Here is a 26,207-nt window from a genome sequence, read left to right as displayed (position 1 = left end):
ACATTTTTACATAGTAAAACCAGCCTGCTTTGTTATTTGGTAAAAACCACTACTTCTGAGCCTTCATTTACAAAATAAGACACTTAAAACAAAAAGGAACATAGGATATTATAGACAGAGATTCTAAGGAGAACACTTACAAATTGCTAAGTATAGTTGCCTGCAGTGCCAGACAACTTGATTATAAAATACTGTTAATAAACTCATTAAATTCCATCTCAAAAATAGTTATATTATTTTCCCTATTGGTCCTGCTGGATAGCTGTTTTGAATATTATTCTCTGATGTGATTCCATTGTCTCTTATAAATCACTTCTGTAGTCAGGGTTTTTTTAAATTTGAATGCGTGCTTTCCATTTGATAAAAATTGTGGCAATCTTTTGAATCTCAGAAATGTTTAGCTTTAAGCTTTCTCAAATAGAACAAAAATATTGGGGCAGATTCTTATAAATAAAGTCTGTTGGTGGTGGCAAATTCTGCAATACTGATTCTCAAATTTTTGTCCAGTGTGTATTAATGATAAACAGTCTAATTTTGAGATGTGTATGCAAGCCTGAAAGTACAATCATTTATTTTCTTCCTCCTTTCCAACATTTTCTTTCCACACAATAATTTTTGTGTCAAGAGATACTCCATTTTTTTTTTAACGTATTGTCTAAACCTAGAAACTAGCTGTGCATAAAAAATGTGATTCTCTTAGGATTAGTGATAAACCAACAATGGACTTTATATAGGCTGTCTGGGGCATATAAAACACAAACTTCTTTTTGAGGAGAGAAGAATAATATATTTGAAACAAACAAAAAAGATAGTTTATTGTACATTGTCAGGGGTTTAATATATCTAATTCCTGTTATACAAGATGAATCCATGAGCTACAAGCCCTCTGTCAGTGGCCATGTCCACAATTTAAAGCAAGTAAGAAATAGGCCACCTGCATAATCTTTGTTCTATTCTGATTTTAACTTTGGCACTAGATTTGGAAGATACTTTGAGTGAATAGCAGGTTTCCACAATGATGTGTTTTAGTTATTCCCTAACCATTGCTGACTTCAGAATGAATTGTTTGACAACATTTGGCTAAAAACAGTTCTTTTGAAACATAGCTCAGGCTCTGTTGGAGCACATTTTTGTGTCTTTCTTGACCAGTAGCTGCAGAGTTAGTTTGCTAAACTATGATGTGGGAGCTCTGAGATTAATCTTTTTCCTGAAATTATTTGTGCCTATACTGCCTGTTTGTCAGGATAGTAAGTATCTGACCGTCGGTTATTCAAGGCTGGATAGTGCCCTGCTCACCTTTTGATGCTGTTCTATCTTTTTGATAGTTAATATATGAACATTTACTACAGTCTGACTGAAACCTGGTTGAGTGCTCTTACTATAGTAGTAAGGTATTGATTTTATATTACTGACTTGCTGCCTGATTTTATAATTGTGTAAGTATTCTACAAGAAATAGAACAATTTCAACAGGAAAGACTAGTAAATGAGGTGAGTCTTCTCTATCTTTGCTTTCCTTCTTTCAGTTTCAATCTCTTTCTTCCTTCCAGCTTCTTTTCATTCTGTTCCTCATCCTCTGCCCATTTATATTTTCTTTCTCTTGTTCATTCTGTCCCCAGATTCCCTCCTTGCATTATACTACTCTTCATTTTCTGACATCCCATTAATCTTCCAGTCTTTATGGCTTACTTTCCCACCTCCACAAGCACACCCACAGGGTGCTTAGAAATTTTACAGCATACTCAGTTGTCAAAAAACTAAACCTACAAGTCCCAGACCCATAATACTATGCTGGGAATGCTCATTAACTCCCACAGTGTTTGGAAAAAGAAACTGGTACAGTTAGTATAAGGTCCGCAAACCATAATGCATGCCTAATATTCCTTCGCTTTCCATGAAACCTGGAAACTCCTCATTGGAGTTGGGGAAGGACATGGGATCTGGCTTTTTTGCTTCAACTATGGTTCTGATCTTTGCAGAAACCCTAGAAAGAGTGACATGTATGTGTAGTTATAATGCTGTGACCTCCAAAACGTTAGGTTTGAGGAGAATGCACTGTTCATCAATGGATCATAAAACCTGTTGCAGTAGGGCGATGTACCAGCAAGTGGATCCTCAGCACAGCAGCCGCATCGTAGCTTTACTGCTGTGATATCAGTGCAAGTTCTCCACACCTGAGAGGCAGATGAGCACACCTGCTTTCTTTAACTCGAGAATGTCTGGCTAAGAAAACTGTGACCTGGGGAAGTTGAAGCAGAGTTGCATTGGTCTTGCAGTAGACCTGTTTAATGTTAGCGGCTACTACTGTTGCAGCCACCAGCAGGAAGAGTGCAATGGTGTAAGGTCTCACTGCCAGAGGAGAGTCGAAGTGAGGTTTCTAGGGGGATGTGCCTGTGGTCTCAGATGCTTCTGTCCAGTCTGGGTGCCAGGATTTCTGTCAGACCATGTTCTTTACTGCTGGCAGAAGTCACTAAGAAAAATGACAGAAGACTGCATCTCTAGTGTGTGTATGATAACTGACCGCCCCCTCCACTAATTGCTTGTGAATGCTAAATAAAAAAGCAGTATTCAGTGTATGGATGACAGTGCTTAGTTTCCAAAGGCAATAATTCGAGGCTTTTCTCTTGCTAAATAGCACCCATGCCAGTGTTTAGTGTTGCTCAGTGGAATTATCATCAGATTTAGTCTTAATCAAAAGTCTCTTAAACAACAGACCTGAATAGTTTTTGGATAGTTTTCATTCTCCTGTATTTCAGAAAAGCTCTGAAAAATGCAGAGACACTTGAGCTTTTTTTTTTTTTTGCTGGCTTTGGAAATGATCACTGTTTTGCTTTGCACTCTTAATTCTGCTGTGAGGAAGATGAAGTTATTGTCAGCATTGGAAATAGAAATGTAGAAATACAAGCTTAAATTCTGCAGTAGTCAGTAGTAGGGGCTTGACCTGCTTGCCTCTGCTTGTCCTTAGTATTTTTTTTTAAGCCTGTATCACATTTAATTAACCGTTTGGCACTTAAATGACAGTACTGTAACAGATACCATGTGTTAAAACAGTATTACTAGCTACACCATAGCTGAATATAGCTGTACTGTAACTAACCTCAGAATTATTGGATCAATCATTAGTAACGCACCCCAGGTTAGATATTGCCAGCAGTGCTTCCAGTTCCTTTTTTTCTGTTCTTCTTATTCACAGAATAGCACCAAAGGAAGCTAAGCAAAGCATTGCTAAGCAATCAGAGGAAATCTATCCTGTCCTTTACCCTCTGTTGTCTGTTATGCAGTAAGGATGACAGTTATTTAATATTAAATGAAATGAATTAGCAGACTGAACTTGAAGATGAACTTGCCCAATAAAACGATGCCTCATCATGGATAAAAAAAACCCTATAGTACAGTTGAAGATGATAATTATTTTTGAAAATCTTCTTTCTCTAGAATCCTACTCAAGTGGGAACTGCTCTTCAGGTTTTCCATAACCTTGGGACTTTGAAGGATACCATTGCTAATGTGGTGGACGGATACTGCACAGTTCTGGAGGAGAACATAAAAAATGCTTTGGATATCAAAGTGTTGACCCAACCATCTCAAACTGTTACACGAGGTATGATACTTGTTTTACAGAGAATGATAACTGATTTTTTTGATGGAATTACAGTATGTTGTCAGATGGAAGAAACTCTCACATACCAGCCTGTTACAGGAACGTTTCCCTCCTTGCTTTAACCAGTAGAGGATGGGAGTAGGCATGTCTCAGAAATCATCTAGTACAAAGGAAAATTGGGTCTGTCTGTTGTTATTGGGCTCAGAAGTTTTCCTTTATTCCCCACCCCTCTCTTTTTCTTGAATTGCCCAGAAAATTGTCCTCATTAGGTTAAAACTTTGCAGCATTTTCTTAGCAGTTTGTCATGGAAAGATGAATCCAAGTTCTGCTTTCTTTGTTGGTTGGAGGATCACAAGTAGAAATTATTTGCAAGCAATGGAACAAGCCTGAAACTACATTGTGATGCTTTTGTCAGATGGAAATAGTTTCAAAGCAGTACATTAGATATGAAGGATTGTTGCACTATTAAACATTTAGTTCCCACGTGTTAGCTCAGATACCAAAGAATACTGAGGAACTGGGCAGGCAGGCAGGCAAATTTGAATTTGGTAATATGAACATTTAAAACTTTAAAAAAAAAAAGTTTGCAGCAATTTGGGGGTCCAAAACCATAATCACTAACATAATAAAGAAATAAAGCCCCTCTCAAGGAAAGTGGTGGTTTAGAAGCTGCATGCCCTTCAGCTGGAATATCACTTTTTTTGTCATTTTGCCTATGCATTTAAGTCCTGAGCTGGTAATACCTGTATTTTTCACAGCTACTGTCTGTGCCATTTCACTTCGCTATTACATCAGTGCTCATTGGCATTACCTTGGTGTTTCTGTGGAGGTCTGAATTGGTAAAGCAGGTAACAGTGATGAACATTGAAGTATCCCCACTGAACTTCCCAGTTCAGTTGACTTCTCAGTTGAGACAACTGAGGCCATTCACAAAGCTCTGTTATGAAGCTATTTTAGTCTGCTTTGATTTTTTTTTTTTAAAAATTCTTATGTCAGAGTGCATAGAGATCTATATTTCTAATATTTTAATTTTCACATGTGAAAGCTGAAATGTGCTCCTGTATGTTTTAAAAAACATTTAGGTGGCCCTGGTAGAGCTGCTATGCCAACACCTGGGAACACAGCAGCTTTTCGAGCAGCCCTCTGGACAAACATGGAGAAACTCATGGATCAAATCTGTGCTGCTTGCGGACAGGTACTCAGCAGCTAATTCCTGTTTGTCTAGTCATGCCATTTTGCATATAAGATATTAGATGTCATTTTTCATCTCAATGAATTCTTTCTTACAGGTGCAGCATTTGCAGAAAGTATTGACAAAGAAAAGAGATCCAGTGTCACATGTCTGCTTCATAGAGGAAATAGTTAAGGTAAAGTTTTAATTTAGCTGAATATGTTTTACTAATTCTGTTAAGGAAAATGTGATGAGGGAATGCTTTTGTTTACAATTCTACAGTTCCATAAAAATTTTGTAATTAAATTAATGGGAAAGTGTTGAAAGTCAAACTAACATTGAAAGCTACGTTTATGGTCTCTGGGTTACATCTGTAGGGTATAAACATGTTCTTTTTGTAGTAATTTCCTTTGTTTTCTTTAAAGGGAGCTGATAAGGCACCACTGTCAGTTTTTATTACTGATCATTAATGTCATTCTATAAAATACCATGTGATTTGAGTAATTAATTAAGTCTGTTAGTTTGCATAGGAAAATGTGTCTTCATCTAACACTTTCAGCCATCTGTTTCTCTGCTTCTTGGCAATTTCTTCCTTGAAAAATAATCATGGCTGTTCTTTTGAATACCTATTCTTTTCCATTCAGTTGCATTGTTTTCTATTAATATTTGGAATAATTTGATTAATGATCTTCTTCAGTGTTAGGAATAGAATTACTGAAGCTATCTCATCTACCTTAGTAGATGAAAAGAAACAAAAACAAAAGATGTGTTTATGCAGACATCTCCTTTTCCAAGTATATAGCTGGATTTTTAATTTACATTAATTTAATTTTTGAAATATGTCAGGAAACTCTTCATATGTAAATGCGGTCTTCTCAACAGTGAAAGCAAATAATGAAGGTTAAATACAGCATTTAAGTTTATCTGTCTGCTAAGCCCATCTCCAAAAGACATTGCATGGAACATCACTTTTCTATGAAGTACTTCAAGTGTCTCTTTCTGTGTTGTAAAAATACCAACAAACAAACCAAACACAAAACACCTCAAAAAGTTTATAAACTTTTTAGCATATTTACTTCATTACAAAGTTTGATCTGGCAAAACATATCTAATGCTGCCTGGGTGGAACCCTTCAGTAGATCACCATGTTTATGGAGAAACATAGAAACCTAGAGACAGAAAAAGGAACTCTGGAAGGCGCAGGAAGAGTTTGGGTGGAAAGGGAGCTTAGATAAATGAGCTTTCAGTGTTCATGAGTGGCTCCCGCCCCAAGCCTGTGCTTCTCACTTTCACTCTTCCCTTTCGTAGGACAGCACTTGAAAAGGGGATAGGAGTTTTTCCAGTTGTCAAAGATGATAATAGAGGGAAGCCAAAGGAAATATTTTATCATCCTGGAGAATAAATGAACAGGGAAAATGAATCTCAATAGAAGCTAGATGCAGAGTAAGGAAACACTCATTAGAAAATAAAATAAAAGGCTTTTGGGTTGTCATATGCTCAGCATGTTCCATGATCTCTCCGATTACCCTTCCTTCCCTTTGACTTCATACTGCAGGATTGCATCTAAGTGACAAATTGTATTTCCCAAATGAAATCCATCTATTTGTTTCTCCACAGTTATCACTCTTCCAATTAGTTTGCTTTTCAACAGGTGTTTTGGTGTAGTATAACACCAAGCTGGACAGTTGTCATTCTCAGTGAGGCAGCTAATGAGTAGTGCTACGTCCTTGTCTGATGCTAGCAGAACTCTCTCAGCATAACACGGTACTGCTGACAGCACTTATGCTTGTCGTGGTTTAAGCGAAACCAGCCAAAACCAGCACAATGCTTTACTTTCTTCTTACCTGAGATGGTTCACTGTTGCACAGTGTTTTTCTTGGCCCTTCTCGCAGTTATACCATTTGTTCTAGTGTCCCTTGAAAAAGGTATGGCACCAGCCTACGGCTGGGTGAAGTCACACCAAACAGTAGAGCTGTTGTTTAGACAAAACCAGACAAGTACGACATGCTGCTGCAATTCAAGAGTGTATGTACAGATGGCTGTATGGGAGAGTATGAATTGTTGTATACCTTGAAAATAGATATAAGTAAGAAATTGGTATTTTGCCATTTACTAATGAAGATTCCATCTCATATTAATCCAAACTGAAACAACATGCTTTCCTCAGCAAGTGTTCTGGAAAGGGAGAAAAGTTGGATTTTCTGTATTGTATTCAATTTCATTAATAAACGGAGCCAATGAACAAAACAAGCTAAAGGTACTAACATGATACCCACTTGCTAGGGCAGCATGCCCACACCAGAAGATAGGAAAACGAATCATCCACTCTACAGTCTGTGCACTAATTACTGATACTGATGTCAACATTATTATTATAGTCATCTTCTGCAGCAGCTGCAGTACCACTTTGCCTGTCCATCTGCTTCCTTGTTTTGATTACTGCAGTGCAAGTATCATCCTAGGAAGTATAAGAGAGGAGGAGACCCAGCCTTTTTAAAGCACAAGTCCTTTAATAGCAGGGAAGATACTTGCCTTTTTTTTTTTTTTTAATGGTTCTCTTTTTTTCCATTGAGGATTTTTTTGTGTCTTCACAGATAGCACAGCCTGCATTTTTTCTAATTTTGTATTATGATTTCAAACATGTGCTTTCTGGTCTTCTAATTACCTGTTACCATAATAATATTTAGTAGTGTTGTATCATGTTGTATCCAAAAATGTAGTTTTAAAAACACTCACTAATTAATTAAAGGATTCACAAAAACTCATTGTTAAAAAAAAAAAAAGAAAGAAAGAAAACAAAAATCTGACAGATGGAGAAACTGGGGCACAGAAATTGTAAAATTTATAAATACAGAAGTTCAGCAGGAGAGCAATGACAACACCTGAGTCTTTTCTACACTATGGTTTCTCTTACAGAATTCACTTCCAAATTTTTCCACCATTAGATGTGGCCAAGAGTTAAGTGACATACCCAGGCTTACATGAGTATCATGGAAGAATCTCAAGATTAAATGTAAACTGCACTTTTTTCCACTCCTTCCCTGTGCAGATCTAGATTTTGGTATTTTTCCTTTGCCACAGTGTGAAATGAATGCAATTTTGAAAAGAAATCACACACTCATAGTACACTGTAAGAACTGTTAAATTTCATACTAGTAATGAACTATAGAGTCGTTATTAATCAGTAAATATTAAAATTACAGATTTAATTTCCAGAAAGTATCTATGAGATATTTAAAGGAGAAACACATTTCTTTTAAGACTGAATGGACATTTTTGTGTTTTATCTAAGAAAAAAGGCCTTTAATGACTAGATTTTAGTTGAGGAGCAAGGCTAAAAGAATTCAGAATTCATTAAGTTCTGATTTCTACTTTTGGGGAAAGCAAATAGAGATTTAATTTTATACATTTTTTAAAAGGTAGGGTTATTGTTTTCATAATGTTGAGGGTAAAAATTAAAATTACAAATAAGATTTAAATAATGTAAAATTGATATTTTTGTATTTTTGTATAATGACTGGTTATATCACTTCTTTCAATTGCTTAATTCACCTTCAGAGAGCTAATAGGTTACTCCAGTTTATTCTGCTTTATTCCTTCTCTCTTTCAATGTGTAGTGACTAATCCTGCCTCAGCTGTTGTAATACCTAAACTACAATTGACTTCAGTCTAAGTCGCAGCAGAACATATCTTTCTATGACAGCCACCTTCCTAATTAGAGATAAGAGTCCCTCTAAGCCCCTTGTAAAAGAGTTGAAAATGATCTCTGATCCTCATCTATTTTGGGTCCTTCACTCCTACATAGGTATCAGCAAATAGTTCTGCAAAGTGAGAAGCAGCCTTAAAAGCAGCAAATCATTTTGTAGGGAGGTTTTGGGGTGGTCGATAGAAAGGGTGAGCTGGGGTCTCTCTGCTGGGCAGAAGGGTACTACTCCCTGTGAGAGGGCAGATCTGCCCTTTGTCGCCTTTCATCTGCTGATGTCCCGCTTGTTAGCAGCTAAGGCACACCGCAAACCCTGTCATTTACGTAAGCCTCTGGGTAAAAAAGTGAGCTGAGAGTTGTAGGGAGTGTTATTATGTACTCTGTGGAGGGCTCTTATCATTGCCTCTCCTGATGAGCGTTTGGTGAGTAAGCAGGCTATTTTCCTGAGTTGTCAACACTGGCAATATGAGGTGTTAACGCTACAGAAGGAAATATCCTCACCATTACATAAGATAAAGAAAATAAATGGAAAATATAAAAGTTTATTACCCGAAGTGTACTTACATTTCACCTTCTTATTTCTCCTCCCCATCCAAACTTGTTTAAAAATGTTGCTGCTTTGAAATTATTCACATCTAACATTACATATTCACATTCAGTTGACCCAATTAGAAAATAATCCCAAGTGGAAAAAAATTGAAAAATAATCTAATTACTGCCTTATGTGAGTTCAGAAAATAATCTGTTTTTCAACTATTATTGCAAGTATGTGATTTATTTTCCAGATTTTTTTGTAGAAGCAGAGTTGGATTACTTGGACATCATTTCTACTGTGGTTTCTGTTTATTATTTAAGCAATAACAAGGTACTTTGTGGAGATCTAAACACAGGTGAATGAGCAGGTTTTTGACCCCCAAAATACCAAAGATGGCTCTTTATTTCAAACCTACAAATAGTCCCGTTGAATTCAGTTGCAAGATTTTTGAGGCCTCTCTTAAAAAAACAAAAAGGTCTTACCAGTTAAAAGTCTTGATTCTAGTTTTGGATGGATCAGTGTGTCCAGACAGTCCTGCTAAAAGTAATTTGGTTCTAATTCAAATGGGAGGGTCAGAGCCTGTGCAATGGTTTTCTAATGACACTGAGTTTTCTGTAGAAATTCCGTTAATTCCATTTCTCTGACAGAAATATGCAGCCGTAAATAAAAGGGATGGTGTGGAGGTTGTGTGGATTGGTAGGTTATAATGACCTTCATTCTTTTTCACTTCTGGTTTGGTGGGATTTGTGCAAATTGCAGTTCGGTGATTGAAAATTATTAAGTCAGTTGGTTTTCAGTCAGCTTGCTATTCGAAAAGAAATGCATTTACCAGAAGTGCTACCTTTTATCATCGTTCTTGTCAATCTTACCTGAACAACTATGGGCTGAGGGGATGTGGTAACGAGCCACCCTTTTTCATCCTTGGATGGGGTATGTAGTAGTCAAGGTGAAAGCATCGTTTGAATTGATGCTGTACATACTAAATCAGTTCTCTGGATAGAAGAAAGCTGTCAGGTCCCTTGGGTAGTTACTGGCTTTTGGAAACACTAAGTTCATTTACTGCCAGTTGATGCATCTCTTGCAGGAATATGGGAGGATTAATTAATGTTTTAAGTAGTTTTGAATATATAGGACACTGTTTAAGACCTAAGTATTTTTGTTCCTTACAAATTAGTTTTTCTGAGGAATCACTTAAGAATTCTAATATTCTAATAGGGAAAACGCACAGTCTTAACTTTATTTTCTAGTTAAGAAGATTATATTTAAAAAAAACAAACAGGTTTTGTTTCTTTTGTCAGCTGCATGAAGAGACCTTTTTAAAATGTAGCACTACTGCTGGAAGTCTAGAAACTATTACACCTTGGGTATAAACTGATCAACTCAGTGTAATGAAATTCTGTGCCCTGCAGTAAAACAAACAAACAAACAAACAAAAAAAACCAAGGTAATTTTTAAAATCATGGTGTCATTTATTGACATATGTTCACCTGCAGTGTATAATGTAGACAACATTAGAAATTTAAATGCATTGTTCTTTTAAGAAATTTAATCTCGACTACTTTGAGAAGGTGGAAGAGGTTTATTGAAAACACACTCGGAATTGGCCTGTTTCTTTACTGATTAATTGCACTACTGAGGATGATGGCTTTTTGTTCACAGTCTAACGTTTGGCAATTATGTTGCTATAGAAATAGTGCAAATAGGTTTCCTTATTTCTGTCCCATAAGATCTTGCCATACAAAATTGTTAAATCTTTTTGCATGGTTCCTTTATTGGTGTAAAAAATACTTAGGCTGTCCTTTAAATGTCTTTTGTTTTTAGAGCAACATTCGCAAGTCCTGTATTTCTTTATGGCGGAGCCTTTGATTACAGTTAGAAAACACTGTATGTATTAGTATGCAAAGCCTGATTTCAGGAGCCTGCAGCAACTAGCTGCATGGTAATATTCACTATATTGTTTTACATTTCAAAGATGCTTCACAATAAAGATGTTTTTCACATTCTAGTCAAAATATCAGAATTTCTACAGGGAAAAATAAGTTGGAAGTGATTGTCACGAAGTGGGAGCCAGTTAAGAATCAGTGGGTCAGATTTATTATTTGAGTGTTAGAATAGCTATTTTAGACACGCACAAATATGATAATTCACAGATGGGAAATTGTACTCATTAAGTTCTAAATTTACAGTGTAGAGGAAATAGAGACATTTGTAAAAATAAATATATGTCTTTTGAGCATCTTCTTGCATTCTTGTCTAATACTGAATAAGGCGTGTACTTTCATTCTCATTCCTTGAATTTAGATTTAATGTCAGAGACTAAATAGTTATATTAAGAACAGAGCTTAAGAGATTTCATTTCAGTAAGAGCAAAGTTAATTAGTAGTTCGGTATGTTTTTTAAAAATTAGGTAAGCTGTTATGTTTTTATGTTTGAGGAGACTTTAAATCAGTTTTCCAGGCTACAGCATTAATATTGTAGGGTAACAGTGAATACAGACCTTCAAACATCATTGCTCTTATGGTACTGGTACTCGGCCCACTATTGTTCAGTGGTTTATTAACTTACTAGTAGCTATTAGTGAAAATGGGTTATACTTTTTGAACTGTGAAATCAAGTCACTTTCATGTGAGTAAGTGGGAATGGGTTAAGCACGTGGATTCTGTCAGCCTGTAGTTTTTTCCATCAAAGATAATCTTGTAATCCTACAAACAGGCAACATTAATCTAAATTTCAAATCTATACAGCTGAGTAATAATGTTGCTTCACACTATTAATAAGTCTGCATACATGCCATAATACAATGCACTAAAGATATAAAGACTACTGAAAAAAAGAATTTTTAATATGCGAGTATAAATGTTTTTTTTCCCCTGTTCATTCCATACCAAGAAAATCTTTTCCATACCAATAGAATCCTTTCCTTATGACCAGTCATTGTGGAAGATGGTTGAATCTACAGTCTCTCTCAGTTGCACTGTGTGCTATAACAGCCCTCTTTTTCAAGTTCTGAAACTCAGCTTTTTATGAACATAGGGTTGCTCATGAATGGCCCAGCTGACTGGCCAGGCCCAGAGGGTGGTGATCAGTGGTGCAAAGTCTAGCTGGGGCCCAGTAACTGGTGGTGTACCCCAGGGGTCAATACGGGGTCCTGTCCTGTTTAACACCTTCATTAATGACCTAGATGATGGGGCAGAGTGTACCCTCAGCAAGTTTGCTGATGACACAAAAGTGGGAGGAGTGGCTGATGCTCCAGAGCGTTGTGCTGCCATCCAGAGGGACATTAGCAGGATGGAGAAGTGGGCTGACAGGAACCTCATTAAGTTCAACAAGGAGAATTGCAAAGTCCTGCACCTGGAGAGAAACAAACTCAGGCACCGGTACATGCTGGGGTCCACCTAGCTGGAAGCAGCTTGGCAGACCTGGGGGCACTGGTGGCCACGAAGCTGAACATAAGCCAGCAGTGTGCCCTTGCGGCAAATAAGGTGAACAGTATCCTGGGCTGCATTAGGCAGTATATTGCCAGCAGATTGAGGAGGTGATCCTTCACTTTATTCATTGCTGGTGAGACCACACATGGAGTACTGTGTTGAGTTCCGAGCTCCCCAGTACAAGAGAGAAGTGGACACGCTGGAGAGAGTCCAATGAAAGGCCACAAAGATGAAGGGACTGAAGCATCCTTCCTATGAGGAAAGGCTGAGAGAGCTGAGACTGTTCAGGCTGGAGAAGAGAAGGCTCAGGGGAATCTCATCAATGTATATAAATAACTGAAGGGAGGCTGCAAAGAAGCTGGAGCCAGGCTCTTTCCAGTGGTGCCCAGTGACAGGACCAGAGGCAATGGGCACAAACTGAAACACAGGAGGTTGCCTCTGAACATCAGGAAACACTGTTTTGCTGTGAGGGTGACTGAGCAATAGCACAGATTGCCCAGGGAGACTGTGGAGTCTCCATCCTTGGAGGTATAAAAAAGACCTGGGCAACCTGGTCTAGGTGGCCCTGCTTAAGCAGGGGATTGTACTAGATGACCTCCAGAGGTCCCTTCCAACCTCAACCATTCTATGATTCTGTTGACTTGCAGCTTAAAATCTCTGCCTGAAAGACTAGCTAGACTAGCAAAAGTGTTAAACTTTTGCCATTAAAATATTAAATTATCACCCTTAGTATGCATGTATTATTGGGGAAAGACTCAATTTTATTAGTCTATTAACAACAGAAAGATTTGCTTAAGGAACCGTGTCTTAAAATACAGTTCGCTAGTCTGTCTTCACCTAGAATGCACAAGCCTGTCTTCGACTTTGCTTTCTTGAGTTGGGACAGAGAGCAAGATGAACTAGCACTGTCCAGATGTCTCTTGGCACTGTCATTATGCAGTATTATCACACGTTCTTAATTGTTTTATCTAAACCCCCTTCTGTTGTGGGGAAGTAGCACAATACTGCTGTCTGTGCAGAGTATTGACAATAGTAACTTTATAGTAATAGTTGAAACTAAATAGTTAAACAAGGTGAACACGTTTTTTGCAGATTGTTGATTATGGCCCTGATTCAGCAGAGCACTTAAGCACGTTCTTAATTTCACGTAAGTAAGGTATACCATGGAAGTCAAACAGACTGCCTGCATCTATTATTCTAATGAGGGTAAAATTTGTTGAATTATGGCTTACATTAATGATCTTTGTCCAGTTCATGTACACAATAAAGTGAGCCCTACGGTTGAGAAAAATCATGGCCATTTGTGGTATAGCCTGCCGGATGTATTTTGTCTGATTTATGTGTGTAATTTCCATGAGCAAGTAATTCCTATGTGAATAGTATGTGTGACTGAGTACCGAATTTTTGAACAGTATGAAAAAGGGTAAAATTATAATGGATGGGCCAGACTGGAATCTGATTGTCGTGTTTTTCTATTTTATTCTACACAGATGCAAGTGGATTCCCTAGGAATAACATTTTCATAAGTAGCTAAGTGCTTATAGTCCATATGTCTTTCAAAAGCATTTTTCTATTCCCCTGGTTTTGGCCAGCTGTCCAGCAGGTCAGAATGGCAGAGGGTTGCCCTAGTTTATATTACTGGGCAGTTGTTCATTTTGTTTCTGAAAGCAAAGAATTGACAAGAGGAAGACAGTTCTAAGCTGTCTTGCATTGCCCAAGAAGTTGCATAGGGGCTACTAAATCGTTTGATTGCCTGCTCAGCTGTATCAGTTCTGAGGAATAAAGTGGTCACTGGGCACAGCAGCAACAGTATTTTTAATTCCCAGTTTGGGTTGGTAGATTATTAGTTTGTGTAAGTGTAGTTTAGGTATAGGAGCATTTTCACAGCAGATTTTTATGAAAAAATAGCCAGTGCTGTGGCTGATCTTAAACTCCCAGCCAGTTTGTAGTGGTGCAAAGTATGATTTATGTGCAGATTTTCTCTGCTGCGAGATCAAAATAAAGCTGTGAACAAATAGTGCCATCAATTCAAAAATGGTGAGTTAAATGGATCTGCTTTTGGGGGGAAATCCTGTTTTGCCATTGTAGTCCTACAGTTGCTTGCAATTAATGTTCATAGATTTAATTCAGTTGTATTCTGTGATGGGGAAAATATGTATATGTCAACCTGAATCTTGCCTGTCCAGAGTTTTAGATACATTTAGATACATTACATTTAAGGTTCTTTTGCTGAAGAAAGGACATACTGCATTAAAAGAGACAATAGCATTCTATTATATGCTAAAGTGTAATAATTTCATTGTGAGAGAATTTAAATTACATATGGATGTTTTATGTAGGATTTCTATATATGCGGTATGCACCTGGAATGGTTTTGTCCCAGATAACAGTACTAGACCTCTTAAGTTCCAAAGGTTTATGTGTTCCCTGCATTATTAAACACATACACTGATGGGGGGAAAATATGACAGAATGGTGACCTTTTTCCAGTGTTGTTGGTTATGGAATAGAAAGCTGTTGGAAAATGATTGCCACAGAGCTGAAAAGATAATCGGATGCAGTTCATTACTCATCTTGTCAGCTGCTCCTGCTACAAGGGATTGTATCACAAGATGTTAATCTGCTTGTGACTAAATTTCAAAGCAAGCATTTTTATTTTGGAGGGGGTGTAAGTAATTTAACATCTTTCAATTTTATTTCACTTTCAGAAGCAAGAGAAATGGAAAATTCCCAATTTAAAGTCTCAGAATATTAATTGATAAAAATATTAGTACATCCTTGTGGGTTCTGTTACAAAAATATGATGATATGCTGCAAAAAGCTATTTAATTGCAGAAGTTGTTCTTTCTAAGCTAATGATGAGGTAGTGTATTCCTTGAATAGTGGAAGTTAGTCTGCTTAGCACACTTCAGTGTGTTCTGCAAGACAAGTATAGACACAAGACAGATTTGCACCAAAAAGAATCCCTTCTACACATTGAATCACTAATTTGGATGTACCAATGCTCCCATACATCGTCTACCAGTGAGGATATTTGGTGTAAATATAGAGGACAACCAAATTTATTACTTACACTTTACAGACGGGAAGATGACAAGAATGCCATTTTAGCTAGATGACATTTTCTGAAAGTGAAAGGCCCAAAAGAGCAGTTACTTTCTGATACTGTGGGATGTTGCTCACGGTGCTATATGAAGCATAGGGGAAGGCTTATAAACTTTCCATTACAGTAAGATGAGCCAGCAGATTTGCTGTGCACATTTCAGGCAAGCAGTACTGCCCTTTCCTCTTCCACCTTCATTCTGCCTATCTTCTTAAGTCCTTGAAGAAGTTGTCCAGTACAAGAAGAGGGACAATCCTTTAATTTCCTGCTAAGCTGGAGAAAAACACTCCTTTTGCTTCCCTTTTTTGTGTTATTTTCTGGTATTGATTATTGTCAAATGGAATTGCGCATTATATTTTAAATAGTTAAATTATAATTTCCATTGTGATCTATAGGCACAGATGTAATCTCTATTAGAATACATTATTTAAAAAATAAGCAGTGAGATACTTAAAAGTACTTAAAAAATAATATACTGAGTAAGCAAAAGAAATTACAGGTTTAAACAAAATAAATAAACGGTTTCTGGATGCTCATGGTTGCATGTGGCACTTTTTACTCCAGCAGGAGTATCTAATGCTAATGCCTTGCTGTATTCCCATTTTGGTAGCTACAGTCAACCCCTTAAATACCCCCTGGTGTGTGCGTAGGCAACAACATTCTCTAGTTCCTGCCACAAACTCTTACATGGTCTTTTGTGTGCTATTAATCAGCAGCTATATTTCACCTGCAGAGTGACTGCATCTCAACGCTGGACAAAGTGAAATATCGTATCTTACATTATAGAAACAACCAGTAATGACTCTGTAGGTAGTGGTTTTAGTTGGTCCAAAACTGGGGCATTAATCATTTTTTCCCCTAAACATTTTTGACTGAGTAGTCAATCAGTATGAAATGTTATTTGAATTTTCCATGTAGCTTTTCCCCTCTGTTTCTCCTCATACGTAATACAGTTGGTTAGCTGAGACGTGAGGGCTTTCTTCACTACAAAATTCTGCTACAGTTAATGAACACTGTTTGCCCAGGTCAGAAGACACAAGCTAATGGGCAGAGGCTTAATTGGTACAGCTGTGGATACTATGCAAATGTTTACATGAGTACATAAGTATATATGTCTGACTTTATATTATATATGTGTATATATAGGTACATACAAAAGTTACATATTTTCACAAAAAGATTAAATGTCGTCACATGTTTGTTACTGTTATTTGTTACCATGTTGAATCTGACAATTAAGACAGAAATGTCAATGTGGAGGGACTACGTGCAAGTTTGTTTTCAAGACCCTTTAATCATTCAATTTTCTGCTGAGACTATGACAGAGGTGTAGATGGTGATTACAGTAATGAAAAAAAGTTGTTTGAAAGTGCTCTGTAAGTATTTTTCCACCTCCATTAGATTATTTAGAAATTGAATCGAGTTACCATGCTGAATAGGCAAACATTGTTCCAGGCTGGGGTAGAGAATATGAAAGCTAATTAATTTACTCTATAGTTGATGTGAAAGGCCATTTGTTTTATAGTAATTTTCTTGTTTTAAATGTGAAACTGTGAAATGAAGAACTGAGTAATTTCCCATGTATGCTATAGTAATAAATTTACAAAAAAACCCAAAGATATTTTATGCAGTGCACTGTCTGAATCATGGTCTAATATTATAATTTTACTTTGCCCATTTATGAAAATCAAGTACAATTTTAGAGAAAATATAAACATAGCTATAAAATAAGTTACTTATGTTTCATAATCCATCAGTGTCCTCAAGCAGTCAAAAATGAGATTCTATCATCCCAGTTTATTTTAGTTTTCTATGTTAATTCTCATACATTTTAAAAGTATGACAGCATAAAAGATGTTCTCTCTCAATTCTTAACACATGACCCATAAATTTTATCTTTCTTTGAATATCTTTAGAAATAAGGGGTAGGGTTGGATGAATTCCTCATCTAATCTCAGAATTTGTGAAAGCATTCTATCTGATAATCTTTTTTTTTTTTTTTTTTTTTCCATTTTTAGATGTCTCAGTGTACCTTTGACTGTTTTTCAGGTTTTATATCAATTCTTTAAGATGATAGTTTTGGAACTGAAACTTGAGCTTGAACTTTCAATGACCAGATCTTCAAGTGGGATGCAGTGGTACCCTGTTAACGGATGACATTCTAAACACCTTCATTGCTTTGCATGTTATTGCTAATGCAAGTGAATAGAGTGCATTCTTTCTTCCTTTGTCATCTTAAATAGTAATTCAATTTGGAGTAGCTGAACTTTTATATTTGATAGCTAATCTTTTTGTGGTGCTGGGCACTGCAGAAGATGAACTGACACTTTAAAAGGGCTTGTGTTATTAACAAGAACTATGGTTGTTTGGTTGTGGTTTTTTTGTTTTTCATTTTTGTCATAGTGAAGTCACTGGCAGTGCCAAAAGGAAAGCTGAGAAAATGCATCCCTCTTTGACAGCGATTTCAGCGTTGAGCCCTTTGCTTAAACTCATCTTTAGCTGTGAATGTTGTGCTTTGATTTAAAACCTTGGATGTTTCAGAGTCAGGATAGAAACAGCCAAGTGCCAGCATAAGATCCTTAGAATTGCTGACATCTGTCATCACTGCTGGCTGTTTCACTTTTTCGTTCTGAGCACTTTTTGCTGATTATCATTACTGTAGTGATTTGGTCAAACTGGTTAATTTATACAGTAGGGTGAATATGTTACATGTATACCATGCAAGGAAGAAAACCATTCTGTCTGGACTGAGCTTCCCCTTCCCATGAAAATATCGGACAGCCTTCCAAGTATCTAACTGGTGGGCAAGACAGGATGCCCATTGTCATCTCTTGCAATTTTTTTCTACCTCAAACACACAGACAGGAAGAAAACAAAAGAGAGAAAACAAAACCACACTTTAATGCTTGAGCGTAAGTGCAAGATGTTGGGGGGAGTAAGGAAACAGCCTGCCATTTCTTGTATGTCCTTTTTGCAACAATATACTACCTTGTTTCCACTTCTGACAGCAAGCCCTGTTGACACAAGATGGTGAAGAGTCAACTGTGAGGTGCACTGTATTTTCATGTGGTTTATGTTTTTAGAAACAGGAAACTGTTCCATGTGAAGCAGAGCAGCATGTACTGGTCTTGGTCCCTGGTCAGTGTTTGCAAGCATGTTGTAATGGCAGTAACAATAATTGCTGTGATGTAGTCAGCATAAGAACCCCCACAGAATGAGAAGGTCGATGCAATGCAAACAGATTTTCTAACACGGCCCCTGAGGTATACTGCTTTGGTCTGCACTCATGCCCCTAGAGAACTGGGAGCATTTCTTTCAGACTTGAAGGAAAATACTCCATTTGAGAGAAGACTGAAGCTTTTATTTTTGGTTTCTCCGCTATTTTTTCTAGCTTTAAACTTGAGGAAGACTTCTTAGACTTCGTTTACACAGTTTTTATTCTCAGTGATGGTAGAACAGCTTTGACTGGAAGCATTTGCGTTGTTTAAGATTCTTTGAAAAGAGTATGTTTTGAAACTTGTATTTCTTTTGTCCCTTGCTATCAGGATGGCCAGTCTGATATTTTGTACAAATTTTGGACTGCAGTAACTCAGACACTTTCTTCTCAGTTTCAGTCAGCAACAGACTGTAAGTATTCAGTATAAATGATTTGTAAAGTGTTCTATAGTTATTTTGAATCTCTCATTTCAGTAAGCCCTTTGCTCATTATCTCCTCTACTAGAACTATAGCAGTGGTTCATTCAGTGGGGGGTCTGTGAATTTAAAACTTCTTGGTTTTGTAACCAAACAGGGTGATCCTCCTAAACTATGGTTGAATTTTCAGAAAGAAATATTTTCTGCTTCATTAAGTAGTCATTATCTAATAACAAAAATGTATTTTTGCAACTATATGTGGAGGTAGAAATGTTTGGAATGGTACATTATACTTTCCAAAGTGAATGGGTTTGCCAAATTCAAAAACAGTAATTCGGTTTTAAAGAGCAGTTCTTACAGTCTTTTCTTGTTAAACACTGATTAGCTGTAAAAATCTGATTTTAGCCGTTTTTGGATACCTTTATAAATAGGAGTTGAGTTTTTTCAAAATTGTGTCTTGTCTAAATATAAATAAATGGCTGGTGTTCTGACTATACATAATATTCTGTACATATGTTATACATAAATAGCAGGTACAATCAAGGAATATTAAATAAAAATCATGTATAAACATAAGACAGTACTATTAACAGTACATGCTAATGCAGCACGCAGTTGGATCATAGGTGAATGAGGTTCTTTCATAAATATATCTTTCATATTTGTATACAGTGTATAAAGTTAATATTTTGCACATATGGATCAAGTGCATAAGATTTGCATTTATCTTTGTGATCTCAGCTATTGCATTGGCCCATTAAGATTTGGTCCTTCCATGCTTTATAGCAGCAATATAATTTTGAGGAACTAGCTAGTTGATTCATGTTCAGTGGTTGCTATGTAACTAGATGATCCCAAAAGAGAGCATATTCATTTTGTGTTAAAACACATTGATTTTACTGTTTGCTGTACGCATTACTTTAACAGCAGTATGTACACACCTGGAATCTTACATGTTCAAACTGAACATGTGCTACCTGTTTTCAGCACTCGCTTTTAAGATTGTGAAATTGTGACATCAGTTAATGGGATCAATCAACATTTCAGAAGTAAGGGAACTCTTACATTTTGTCAGCAGTACTTTGTCTGACAGCTATTCAAAAATATTTTATTACTTATGATTTTTAATCATGTTTTTCATATAAATGTTTAGAGGGAGCAGTTGGATTTTTGAACTGTGAATGATGTTTTTACTTCGCTACAACTGAGTTTTGGGGAAACAATGCTTACAGAGTGTACACTTTTACATTTAAGTGATGCATCTATATGAGAATGTTCATTTTTAACATATAAATTCTAAGTGATTGAATCCACTGACATCAGTCACAGACCTCTGGATCATATAGATTGGAGGAAGACTAGACAAGATCAGAAAAATAGTGTAAAAATAGGAATTCTTGGCAGTTCACAGAGTTTGATAATAGATCGTGATCTACTTTTATGAGGTTGGTACAGTCTTTATAAACAAAGCTTCGTGACCTAAAATAACTCTGTGTTTGATAATAAATGTGAATCCTGCAGTATTCAAAATTAGAATATATTTGAGTTGAAAGGATAGTCTGGGTGAAATGGGGCAGATGTCTGGAATCTGAAAAACCTACAAATGAATGGAACAGTGTTAATCTCCTAATGTAATGGGAAATCCATAAAGTATGAGTGATGTTAGATCAAGATTAGCATCAGTTGCTAAAACAGTTGTACATTTGTTTCATTTCCTGTTACTTGTGGCAAGCCTTTCAACGCTGAAAATAATACTGATTTTTCTGCAGGCTTTGTCATTCTTTATTTGACAAGTTTAGGAATTGCATTTAGATACCTTATGTTAAGAAGTGTGTGTAAAAGCATATGCTTCCCTCATCAGGTTTCTTAAGACTTTGGCTCGTAGAAGTTATCTTTGTCTCTTTTACATGGATATCTTCAAAGTTGCACAGCACCACACTTTTCCCCCATCAAGCTATCGTTAGAAAATCTGTAGATTTAAAGAGTTCTAATCACACTTTGGACTTAAATTAGTGATAATAGTAATAATCAAGTTTGATACCAAACATTTCATGACCATGATTAGTATCTTTATTGTACAAAATAAGTTTTCCACATCCAGTCTTCCAATTGTGATTCTGTGCTGGTGCTTTAGATACGTACCTTTGTCAACTGCATTTAATGTGATAACTCATGCCACTTTGAATTAATTATAAATATTATGTTATTAATATTAAAGATAGGATAACATTGTATATCATTCATTGATATAAATGCAAGGATACAGGTTGTTTATATGAATCAAAAAATTAGTTTGACCTTAGCAATGCATATTGCTTACTGCTTTATTTTGCAGCCTCTATGTTTTTGAAACAAGCTTTTGAAGGAGAATACCCTAAATTATTGAGGCTTTATAATGACTTGTGGAAGCGCCTGCAACAATATAGTCAAAACATTCAGAGGAATTTTAACACAAGTGGAACTACTGATCTCTTTGCTGAACTACAACAAATGGAAGAAGATACACAGGACATATTCATGCAAAAAAACCAAGATTATGAGTATGTATTATGAACTCTAAGGCAATAAAATGTAAAGCTTTGGACCCTGCAAGAAAACAGAATATTTTTAAGAACTTAGTGTTATTCAAATTGTCAGAGTGGGAAAATTTTAAAGGCTTTTTTTTCCTCCTGCAGTTATTGCTTTAATACTATTTTAGAGCTGTAGGATTTTCATTAGGTTATATAATTAACAGTGTATGTATTTAACAGATTGTCTTGTCTTTCACAAAGTCCCTGACTTTAGAACTTGTTTTATCTTTTTGTCTCTTTGGGTGAAAAAAAAAGCAGAATGATGAAAATTCAGTTTTGTATGTGTTGCGATTACAGCAGTAGCTTTCTCTTAATGATACTGCAGTTATTGGAGTGTGACAAATGCTCTGTTTGTTATGATTCTCAGTTTTTATGTTTATACATCGTAGATAAACATGATCTGAGTGGTAGATATCGGAAAGTTCAAACTGAAACAGGCTCATCAAGTCTATTAGGACTTCTGGATTTATATAAGATAAAATTAATGTTTTATGAGGGTTTTGTATTGTCTTAAGTATGTTCCTGAGCAGTCAGTGGGAGACTTACTATTGACTTCAATGGAAGCAAAGTAAAAAGTTCAGCAAACTTATGACAATGAGGTAAAATGTTTGAGAGAGCTACTGCTTACTCATTTTCACAAATAGAAATACTAAAGACTGAAGCTTATTAAAAGTAAATTTAAGAAGAGTCTATTTTAAGCTTTCTATACGCATATGTATACCAGGAGATACTTTTTTTTTTTTTTAAAATATATCATTGAGTACAAGATATCTGCTAATGAAATATGTGAATATATAAAGGTCTTTCATTGCAGTTCTGGATATCTTGCTGATATTTTGCAGAAGTTTTTACCACTGTTTGTGTCAAGAACACCTTGAATTTGGGATTCCACGTAGGTCTTACAGAAAGTGCCAAGAACTGTATTGAATGACACAGAATGGCTCCCTGACTAGTTACATGGTTCAAGTGAAAAGCAAAGTGTTACACACTATTAAAATCTTTTCAAGTGCATGTTTAAAGAGCAGAAAGAAAAAACAGGTTCAATACTGCGAAGTTTGTAGGGTCTGGAAAGATTCAATGCTATTGTGTATTTTAATTTAAAATGTAGTAATTTTGTCTTATACCCACAGTCCAGAAAAGGCCTTGAAAGATTCACTGCAACAATATGAAGCTGCTTATTTGTCAAAATCCTTATCTCGACTCTTTGACCCCATCAATCTTGTCTTCCCGCCTGGAGGTCGGAATCCTCCTTCTTCTGACGAGCTTGACAGCATCATTAAAACTATAGCCAGGTATGCACATATAATACACTGCAAAACATAATCTTCAGCATGTTTTTTCTCATAAGCTACAATTTTGGAAATGAGACTTCCTTAGCAGTAAAAGGTTGATTACTCTTTAGTTATAAAACTGGTTAGTGTGAAAATTAAGTCAGGATTTAGAATAGAATAGAATAGAACAGAACAGAATAGAATAGAGTATTTCAGTTGGAAGGGACCTACAACAATCATGCAGTCCAACTGCCTCACCAGTTCAGGGCTGACCAAAAGTTAAAGCATGTTATTAAGGGCATTGTCCAAATGCCTCTTAAACACTGACAGACTTGGGGCATCGGCCACCTCTCTAGGAAGCCTGTTGCCGTGTTTGACCACCCTCTCGGTAAAGAAATGCTTCCTAATGTCCAGTCTAAACCTGCCCTGGCACAGCTTTGAGCCATTCCCACGCATCCTATCACTGTATCCCAGGGAGAAGAGATCAGCACCTCCCTCTCCACTTCCCCTCCTCAGGAAGCTGTAGAGAGCAATGGGGTCACCCCTCAGCCTCCTTTTCTCCAAACTAGACAAGCCCAAAGTCCTTAGCTGCTCCTCACAGGACATGCCTTCCAGCCCTTTCACCAGCTGTGTTGCCCTCCTCTGGACGCATTCAAGGACCTTCACATCCTTCTTAAATTGCGGGGCCCGGAACTGCATGCAGTATTCATGGTGAGGCCGCACCAAAGCAAAATACAGTGGGATAATCACCTCTTTATTATTATTTATAATTTATTATAAATTTTATTATTTATTTTCTGTATTTTGTTTTTCTGGAATAACTGGAATTTTAATTTAATTTTTACTGTTTAGGTTTATAAAACATCAGGAAGAGAAACTTCAAACATACTGTAAATGTCTGATATCTTAATTATTCTGACTGTGTCAAAGGGAAGGTGATGGTTGCTTGGCTGCAAGTGATAGTACCTCATGTAAATATTCTGTTAGAGCGAAACAACAAGATAATAGATAAAGATGGCTATTCCAGGTAGAAATTGTAAAATGAGATGCCTAAATTACCAATTATTTTTTTCCCCTCGTAAGGTTTTGGTAAGGACTACTCTGTTAATACAATCCGAAAGTGATGGGCAGTATTCACAGTATGTGTATGTGAGTGTGTGTGTTAAATACTGACACTGTACCTGTGACTGACAGTTGCAGATGCTCAGAACATGCCTATTGGTGTGGTTATTGATCTTATTTTTCTCCATGCAGAGGAGAAGGGAAAACGACATGAAAATTATGAAATTTCAGCTGAGTTTTCCAGAGTGACCTTTAGCTAATGATGTTTGGGGTCCTGCAGAGTTCTCGGTGAAGGTTATTGCTATGTCAGGGTGCCTAGTGTCTCTCCAGTTCTTGGGAGAGTTAATGTCATCACTAGCAACATGATGGTCCTTGTGCTTGTCTGTTCTCATTAGAGCATTTATGAATGCAGCCCCAGTTGATGGAGATCTGGGGGGTTCCATGAACCAGAAATACTGGAAGTGATTTAGAAGTCTTTTCCTTCTTCCGTTTGTTCCCTGTCATTCCTTTGGGGCCTCTGTTACTATAAAGGATTGCCTAAAACACAGCTTATTAGCTGTGTCAAGCTAAGGCATCCCCTGGGTATTTCTGCACAGCTCATGTAATTCCAGAGTTGAATGACTGTGTATTCACCTGTAATGTTTGAAGGCTGCTGCCAAAGCTTGAAGGTAGTTAATTGCAGTCAATATTTTTGAATGGCTTACTAATAGTGATTTCATACTGAAGTGTCATTCCTAAACTTTGCTCATTTTTATTAGAATAGCAACACTATAGAAACACTAGAATAGCACATAAAATTCCCAAATGACTTGTGAAATTTTAAACTGAATTATGGTGCTTAGAAAGAGTTGGTGGTATGTGTTACTCTCTCTAAATTGACATGCCACAGAACTACGTATTCATAGTTAATTCTTTATCAATTAAATACAGCACTGTTTAGTTGTTAACTAAGATTTGTAATCTTTGCTTCCAGTGAGCTAAATGTGGCTGCTGTTGATCCAGACCTGAGTTTAGCTGTGGCAAAAAATGTGGCAAAGACCATTCAGCTCTATGGTGTAAAGTCTGAGCAGCTTGTAAGTAATTTTAAATTTCTAAAAACTTATATTTTTCTATGTACAATGTTCTGGTTTTTGTAGATTTACAATATAACAGTAAAGCAATTTAGATAGACAAAACCTTCAAATTGGCTTTCCATTGTATTTGAAACTTTTTCAGTTAAATTCTGCCTTCAGATAAACACAGTCTATTGATAGCAGTAAAATTTGTCTATATAACTCCAAATTGAATTTGCCATATTAATTTATGAAAATCAAAATTGTAGTTGTCGTTAAGTAAAATCAAGACAATTCAGTTCAGTTTAATATTTACCAACATTTGATATTCCATCAGTTACATGATACATCATCTTTATGGTATTAAAGTCTGGACTATTCAAACATATTTTTTCACTATTTGCAACAAAATTTGGGTATTTTTTTCATATATTTGTTATTTGCCATATATTTAACTGACCCTTGATTTGTTTGCATTTATCAAATGCTTCCAGTTATTTGCCATGCACTGTTATCTAGTGTTAAAGTGAATAGAAGAGGGATCCCCAAAGCCTTATCCTTTGGGTAAGGATCCCCCAAAAGCCAATGGACAGTACAGTGAATGTCGTCATCATATGAAAAAATAATTTTTAAAATCAACAATTTTCTTGTGAAGTCTGTTGCTGAAATTTTAATACTTTTCTTATGAAGAGACGAAAACTAATTTTTGCAATATGCAGACCCACAGGAAATTACTAACTACTTGTAAACAAGATTTTCACTTAAACAACATTAATTCTGAAAGCAAACTCAGATTCTGGTGACATTCATTTACTATACGTTTCATTTAAAGAGAGATACTTGCTAACAATTTTTGGTAACAATTGGCTACAAAACATTGCAGCAATTAAGTTAGTATGGATTCTGTTTACCTTTTATACACCTGCTGTCTCTGAATAACTTTAAAAATATGAAATTCAGTAACACATACCTTGTTTACCACATCTGTTGGATGAATTGTATTGGAAGTTTGCATGCTAGTGTATGGAATAGGAACGTAAGTGAATCAGTCATGAAAGCCATAAAGAATATTTAAAATT

The 26,207-nt window shown here is 36.3% G+C and overlaps 1 protein-coding gene across 1 annotated transcript in view; it reads left to right on the top strand.

Moving 5' to 3' along the window:
• The window catches only part of COG5 (component of oligomeric golgi complex 5), a 193,878-nt gene that overhangs the window by 122,727 nt on the left and 44,944 nt on the right, over nt 1–26,207 (top strand). The window contains exons 8-14 of the mRNA XM_059816303.1: nt 3,435–3,600; nt 4,683–4,795; nt 4,890–4,967; nt 19,086–19,167; nt 21,509–21,713; nt 22,874–23,035; nt 25,050–25,149. Coding sequence (XP_059672286.1) covers nt 3,435–3,600; nt 4,683–4,795; nt 4,890–4,967; nt 19,086–19,167; nt 21,509–21,713; nt 22,874–23,035; nt 25,050–25,149 — 906 coding nt within the window. The remainder of the gene's footprint in view (nt 1–3,434; nt 3,601–4,682; nt 4,796–4,889; nt 4,968–19,085; nt 19,168–21,508; nt 21,714–22,873; nt 23,036–25,049; nt 25,150–26,207) is intronic.

The sequence above is a fragment of the Gavia stellata genome, chromosome 4 (assembly GCF_030936135.1).
Source record: "Gavia stellata isolate bGavSte3 chromosome 4, bGavSte3.hap2, whole genome shotgun sequence".
Lineage (NCBI taxonomy): Eukaryota > Metazoa > Chordata > Aves > Gaviiformes > Gaviidae > Gavia > Gavia stellata.
The sequence above is the reverse complement of the archived record's forward strand: the minus strand, read 5'-3'. Positions and strand labels throughout refer to the sequence as shown.